The sequence below is a fragment of the Teleopsis dalmanni genome, chromosome 2, assembly GCF_002237135.1.
Source record: "Teleopsis dalmanni isolate 2A chromosome 2, ASM223713v2, whole genome shotgun sequence".
Classification (NCBI taxonomy): domain Eukaryota; kingdom Metazoa; phylum Arthropoda; class Insecta; order Diptera; family Diopsidae; genus Teleopsis; species Teleopsis dalmanni.
In genome coordinates this window covers 75,566,943-75,575,255 of record NC_051847.1, presented here as the reverse complement: position 1 = coordinate 75,575,255, position 8,313 = coordinate 75,566,943, and the positions used below count along the sequence as shown (strand labels likewise).

At 31.0% G+C, this 8,313-nt stretch overlaps 1 protein-coding gene across 1 annotated transcript in view; it reads left to right on the top strand.

The window, feature by feature from the left end:
* Window positions 1-8,313, top strand: part of LOC119674876 (peptidylprolyl isomerase domain and WD repeat-containing protein 1-like) — a 26,092-nt gene that overhangs the window by 8,358 nt on the left and 9,421 nt on the right. The window contains exon 11 of the mRNA XM_038086032.1: window positions 7,548-8,248. Coding sequence (XP_037941960.1) covers window positions 7,548-8,248 — 701 coding nt within the window. The remainder of the gene's footprint in view (window positions 1-7,547; window positions 8,249-8,313) is intronic.

Genomic DNA, 8,313 nt, shown 5'->3' with positions numbered 1-8,313 from the left:
TTTTACAAACCGGACGGATTTTGGCAAAAAATGACCTCATCACCTCCGATTTGGCTGAAATTTTTTTTATGAGCTCCTTTCATAAAATAAGAAGACCCATATCTTGGGAAAAAATTTTGTAATTTTGTTCCTAGGAGATATGGACCCATGGGGTTTTGAGAATTGGCATTGTAGACACATTTTCAAATGGCTATATCTCAAGTTCTATAAAAGGTAGAAACTTGAAATTTATTGCGTTTTAAAGATAATTGGTTGAACTTTTAAGAAATTGTTTAAACAGTTAAGATTGTTTATATTTAAGTACTAATATTAAAGATATCTCAAAACGGTACGCAACATTTTTCATTTTTTATATTTTATTTAGATTCAGTTTTAAATTTCAGCCAAATCGGAGGTGATGAGGTCAAAAAGGTGTCCGGTTTGTAAAAGAATGACCCATATAATACTATATAGAATTATGAAATTATGGATATAATATTAGATATTATATAGAATTATGGAATTATGGATATAATATTAGATACCATATACAACTATTTAATTATGGATATAATATTAGAACTCCAAATATTAATTGTTATTGTTGTTGTTGTTATGATTTGAGTTAGTGCTATTGCACACTTTTACTCTTTTGTGACTGGAAGCCCCCCAGCCTGTCTCACACTAAGCTCTAACTATACTAGTATGCTAGTGCTCAAGGTATACTATATATATATACTATACTCATAATTAAACATACATCCATAATTACGAAAATTTTATTTGATTGCTGTCAATCAATGATTTAAACACAAGTCAATTAAAAAATATAAAAATATATATAATAGTTAAATATTATAATTCTTTATAGAATTATGGAATTATAGATAAAATACAAGAAATTCAAATAATAATCGATGTAGGAATGAATACTTGCTGTTATATATCTGTTTGTGTATATAAAAAAAATTTTAAAAGAACAAGGAGCAAATTAGCATGAATAGATCCAATTAAATCAATTATTTTCGCATATTTAAATTATTCAATGCAATTGTTTGAATTCCAGAATACTCTAATTGTGTCGATAATAAAAGTATCGATATCATTTAATATCATATACCTCTCAGATCTATATTTTGAAATTAGGTATGAAGAGACATACTCCCCTCTAAGAGAAATTCCAATCAATATTTCACAAGCAGACCTTTTGCGAATACTTAATATTTTCGAATTTGGTTTTCGAAAAAAAATTTGTGTTTCTGAAAAAGTGGAAGTGTAAGCAAATATCTTGACAAAATCCATCTCAGATGTGGTTAGGGCTCCTTCGTAACATAAGCTAGAAGCGTACAGAAATATAGACACGTATAGAGATTTTAAAATTTCATCTGTCGAAAAAAAAATAAAAAGACTTCCAAATCATGTAAAGAACAGCCCACACCAAAGACGAATAATTTGAGAGACCCAGACACTTGCTTATGTGGTTGGAAAAGTTGTTTGATATAATAAATATGAACCATACTTCATATGAAGTATTATCTCCAAACGTAAATTGCCATATTTGTAATCTAATTTAAGAGACTAGCTGAAATAGTAACTAAATAAACCTAATTATTTAACATCATATGTAATGATATCCACACCCAGTTACTCTATCTAAGTACGTTTTTTTGTGTGCGATCAGCAGATCAAAAATAAATAATGCATCATAATGTTGTCATCTAAATGATGATACATACGACCCTAACACACATCACTTCAGGGTGAAATCAATTTATCGCACTTACGTTATCGATGAAATACTTGCTTTAAGTAATGTTATTATCGTTGCAACTATCTATTCACTGTAGCTTTCCAGTCTATTATTATTTGTCTTTTACAGTTGTTCTGTAAAGGTTGCTGAAAATAACTGATTTGGTAAATCCCTCTTTGTATTTTGTGTTACTTCATTTGTATTTATATTGACCTCTTCCACACTTTGTCTGAGTACCCTCTACCTTCAAATGGTGCAGTAATATATTATTAATATATTATTAATTCCTTAGCTATGCGCACACCAATTAATATATTTAAATCGATGATTAAATCTTCTCAAAAAATTAAATCAAATAATTAGACGGTTAAATGAGATCATTTGCACCAAGACTAAACAAAACTACATTAAGAGCTTCAATCAATAATATGTTCGTGTCTGTAACCGAGCATAGTTTAAAAAATAATGTAGTGTAAAAATTAAGTACATTAACAGACGATACTGAGTAACTAAAAACCAAAATAAATAATGTGATTTCGGTTGTAATCCAATATCGCCTAACGGAAACACATATACAGATTATAGTTGCTCTAATCGACGAGTTTATGGCCTATGTTAAGAATAAAAAGGGAAGAATCATGAAACTCTCACCAGATATCTAGCATTAGCGGTACTTAACAAATCTGGAAACATTTCTAACTACAAAAATATTAATAAAATTAAATCTAAAATCTATAATGTGATCTATGAAATTACCTTATAGACATACATTTATGTCATACGAGATAAAGAAAATGCGGACTTGATCATGTCGTAAGAATAGATGACGATGCTCCACGGGAACACCGTGTCTTAAGTGGAATGATCAACCCGAAAAGAACTAATCACGCTTAATGGATGAGACTGAAAATGGCGTACATCTAGCAAAAAAATGTATGTGTCAAACCGAAACTCGGTAACGAAAAAAAAATTATTTAAAGAGATGTAAATTTATTTTTAATTTTGTTAACTAAAATAATAATCACACAGTGTTTCTTAAGCAAACCAAATTTTTTTCTTATATCTTTTCATATACTAAACATATTGAAATTAAAATAATCAAAATTTTTAATTACTTTTACTTAATTAACTATTCAATAAAATTAATGGAAGGTTTCTTACAATACATCATAACTATTGTTTTATAGTTTTATTGAGTATATATATGAGTATTTTTCTTTTGGAAAATTAATACAGTGAAAGCTCTACTAAGTGAACACCAGGAGTGAACTGTCAATGCTAATCATTAAATCAAGTTCTTTATGGATTTGTCTTCAGACATGGAATTGAAACTATGAATGCAGGAAATATAAAGTTTCAACAGGTTCACCACAGGTTCCACAAATAACACAAAACTTCCTGTTCAGTCTTTGTGACACTAAAAGTTTTCATTGTGTGTAATTTAAGTCTAATGGATTTAAACTCGACACAAAGATAACGTTTTTATGTGGATTTTGTAGACTGTTCTCGAATATTCGATGTGAATTACTACCGTAAAGTTAAGCCGAGCAGTTGTCTGCTATCAGACACATAACGAGGGGGTCTTCAAAATTAAAAGAAAAAAAGTCTTATTATTAAGACTGGATTTATGTACACAATTCTTGAACTTTTGATGTGGTGAAAAAGAACAATCATAAAGTTAAGTCGAGCTGTTGTGAGGTATCAGTTGGGGGTCTTTCAAATTAAAAGAAGAACTGTATTATTATGGATTTATGTGAACAATTCTTAAACTTTCGATGTGAATCAAAATGTCAACCGTAAAGTAAAACCAAACAAAAAGAAGAACTGCATAATCCAATAATGACTGGATTTAAGTGGCTAATTCTCCAACTTTCGATGTGGTGAAAAACATCAACCGTCAAATCAAACCGAGAGTTGTCGGACATCAAACACATAACCAGAGGAATTGTCTTCCAAATTAATGGAAGGAGTGCATTTTTATTAATGAATTATGACTGTTTATTAAGTTCAAGATTATATTTTACGTTCCAGAATTTATCTTAAAGCCCTTCCTCAAATAATAATATGACTACGGACCTACCAGTCATGTGTCAAGAAGTCATTGAAAATTCCAATACTATGATACTAAATTCTGTAAGATATTCCATATAGGATTTTTTATTGACATTATATTTCACACATAATGACAAGATTCCGAACATTATATTTAATTATAATTTCAATTGAAATCCTAAAATTATGTCATGTGAATAATTTTTGGGAACACAAAATGTAAATCCAAATATACTATACTATACGGCCTATAGCCGTACTTTTACAAACAGCACAGCCTTTGACATGCCCTACGATTTGTCTGAAATTTTTTTAATATTTAGAAATAATCTCGGGTCTTTCTATTTTATTAAAGAAGCTTATAAAAAAATTTAACCTATATCGAAGATGATGAGTTCAGTAGGTTGGTGGTTTGTTAAAGAATAGTCCGTATGTATAAAATAATTATTATATTGAATTATTTATTATCTGCACAAAAGTAGAAATTTTATATTTTTTTTAATTAATTTTTTTAATAAACTTTTAGTGGAAATTTTAAATCCCAAAAAAAGAAAAATGCAGTAAAATAAAATTGAATAAAACTCAGGTGCAGAATTCACTGATAATTAATTATTTTTCATACCAAAATTTTTTTTATATTAATTTTTGACAACCAAATTTTGCATAGCCAAAAAGATACAAAAAAGTGAAATTCTTTTCTTCTTGAAAAGTTGAAAGTTTCAAGGAAAATTAATTCAAATTGAAAATTAATCAATATTTATTTAATTTGAAGGCATTGACAATGAAAGTAAAATTTATTTAAATTTTATTCGCACAAAACTGTTTAAGTAAATTAAATAAAGTTAAATTAAAATTTTTATTCAACTTTTGTCTGACTTACTATAACAATATTTTAAATGAAAAATTATTATTTCATTTTAATTTATTTAATTAATTTTCATTATTTAATCTTTATGCTTCCTCCTTTTATTCGCAGATTATCATCACAGCAATGGACCGTTTTGTTTGGTTTGTACTTTTAGTTGTCATGTCTCATTTGGTAACTGAGTTCACACGTGTCACAGGATATGGACGAGGATCTCGGAATGACATTATTATGGTAAATGATGTAAGTATCCTTTATTTAAGCTTACTGGGATTATCAGTAACTTTTATTTTAATAAACTTTTGTCGAGATTGCGGTATGTGTTGCATTTTACATAATTAATTCCATATTATTGTAACTTAATTCAGTTCAGTGAAGCCGAATCATTAATAATATTATTAATAAGTAAAATTTTAATTTTTAAATAAAATAAAGTTTTTCATTTTTCATTTGAAATGAACTTTTCATAATGTTTTAAAATGAAATAAGTCAATTTAATACTGTTTATTTATTGCAAATGAGAAAAACAATATCTCGAATATTTTTTTTTGGTAAAAATTATTTCCTATTAGCTGTTATAGGATGTGAAATTAAAACCAAACCATTTATTTTTATCATATTAAATAATATTAATAATTGTTTTACTTAAGGTTTATTTTAACAATAAAAAAGCATTTTCTTGGAAAATGTTTCAAATAAAAATTCACTTATTTAATAATATTCCAGCAATATGGTTTAATTTAAATTATTTTATATTTTTATACAGAGATAAATACAGCTGCTAATAAAAAAAATAATTAACTATAACTTTCAATTTAAATTCATATTTTTCGAATAATGATTCGCCTGTCTCCTCCTTCTGCAAAGCTAGTTCAACTTATGATGTCTCATATTAAGCGTAGTAAAAAGAAATCCATTATTTTCCCACTAGATGGCTTTAGTTATCTGTGTCCCGCGTTCTATAAGTCTGATCGTGTTACGCTAAATAGCATTACAAAGATAAGAATTCGTAGTTTTCACAGTTTTTTAATTGGTTGACTCAGTTTTGTTTGAGAGCGTGTCAAAAATTCTTCTTTGATAAAGGCATAAAGGTGAAAACGGAAACAAGGCTATTAAAAATGTGAATAATGTTTATGGTCCTATAATCCTGATACTGTAACAGGTAACCATACGCTTTCGTCGATTCCGTTCCGGTAATTTCGATGTCACAGATACACCACTGGAAGGCCAATTTTTGAAGATATCTATAAAATCATGGAAATTGTGGATTTCAACCGTTATTTAAGCACTTTTCTGATTGCCCAAGTTTGCGCAAGAAACCGTTTGAAACCATTTGAATTAGGCTGGATATAAGAAAAAGCTCGATATATGCGTGCCACATGAGTTAATGCAAAAAAAAATTAATGAACCGTAGTTTCATCTGCAAATTGCTGCTAAAAACGTTGTCGTAAGTGATCCATTTTCATCATCAGTCACCAACTGCTGATATACGAGTTCAAAAATCTTATGAACCGTATTTCCATTTGCGAATCGCTGCTGAATCGCAACAAAATCGTCACCAACCATTGTTTTCGCTTGACGTTGTCGTAAGTGATCCACTTTCATCACCAGTCACCAACCGCTGCTATACGAGTTAAAAAAGTTTGTAACATAAAATTTACACTAACTAAATTTTACTACACAAATAATACCAAACAACACAAATATAATAAAAACAAAATAAACAACAAGAAAACAAACAACAATAGAAAGAAACTTGTAAACAACGAACCGTTGAAATCACAAGAACAAAGATACTGCTTGCTTCGCACATCACAAGTATAAAAGGCGAAGCAAACGCAGTAGACGGGGATTCAGCAAGACAGCGAGCTAAGAACAGGTCGCTCTATATTACATGTGCTGAAACACCAAGAATCGAAATTTACATCTCGATTTCTATTTTGTTTTTTTATTTTTTTTTTATTTTTTAATAGAAATACACATTTCTATTAAAAATCATAATTAATAACGAAATTAACATTTCGTTAATAGTAATAGAAATATAAATTTCTATTACTCTATTGTTCATAACGAAATCAAATTTTCGTTAGTAAATTACGCGGTAAGGTGATAATACCACATGAGTATTAGCACCCATACCAAATCCATTGTATGAAGAAGAAATTCACATTTCTTCAAACCTTTTGTCAGGGGCGTCGAAATTAACATTTCTACGCCAAAATCCATTGTATAGAGAAGAAATTCCCATTTCTTCAAACCTTTTGTCAGGGGCGCTGAAATTAACATTTCTACGCCAAATCCATTGTATGAAGAAGAAATTCACATTTCTTCAAACCTTTTGTCAGGGGCGTCGAAATTAACATTTCTACGCCAAAATCCATTGTATAGAGAAGAAAGTCACATTTCTTCAAACCTTTTGTCAGGGGCGCTGAAATTAACATTTCTACGCCAAATCCATTGTATAAAGAAGAAATTCACATTTCTTCAAACCTTTTGTCAGGGGCGTCGAAATTAACATTTCTACGTCAAATCCATTGTATAGAGAAGAAATTCACATTTCTTCAAACCATATCACCGTACCAACGTCACCATCCACCGTATTCCACTGTTCCTATCAAATAAATTTATTGTAGGACTGAACCTTGAATCCGGCGAGTAAAACCCCGGCCAGGAAGGTTCGTTACAATTGGCGCCCGAGCAGGGACCGTGGGAACAGAACTGACCAACATCTTCAGTTGAGGATGGAAGACAAACCAACGGTGGTACCATCAGGAATCAAGGAAGTGACAGGACAAGCAGGCCGTAAAACAGCAGTCGCTTCGACAAGCACAAAACGACTTACATCAGGAGGCAAATCTTAGATTTACTTCGCTAAAAAGGAGGAACTGGTGAGTTACGCAGACGAATTCGGATTAGATCCAAGTGGTTCACTGGAGGAACTTCGGAAAAAACTTTCAACGTTCATGGACTCAGAGGCAGCTGAGAAAGATACCGCCAGGCTACAGGAACTCGCGAAACTACATATCAGAAGCTCATCACCGGGAGTCATTGAAAATAGACGTCCTTCGTTAACTAAGGGAGGAAGTTTAACCATGGCCGAATATCCTGTAATCATCAACCAAGTCAGAAAATGGGAATGCCACTACTCAGGGGAACACGAAATACTACCATTTATAGAACGGATCGAGGAACTGGCAGATATGTACGGAATACATCGGGACTTATTACCGAAGCTAATGCCTGAAGTTCTAAAAGACAAGGCACTGATCTGGTTCAGGAATAACAACAAGCGATGGACCGAGTGGCCATCATTCAAAGCAGATATTTTAGCATTCTTCTTGCCCCCAAGATACTTTGAACAATTAGAGGACAAAATACGAGCCCGCCTGCAACAACCTAGGGAACTGTTCAGAGATTATGTATTGGCACTGCAGAACATAATGCAATATTCAACATACAGTGAAGAGATAAAATTAGAGAGAATCTACCGGAACAGTCGTACCGAGTATCAATGGTATATCCGTAGGAAAGACTTCCAGTCATTATCCGAGCTGTTAACATTAGCTGGGGACCTGGAGGCACTGACCGCTACAGACCGTCAAGTAAGAAATACGCTGCCGGCTAAGGAGATCAAAGCAAGAATGATTGATGCATCTGAAGACAAGAT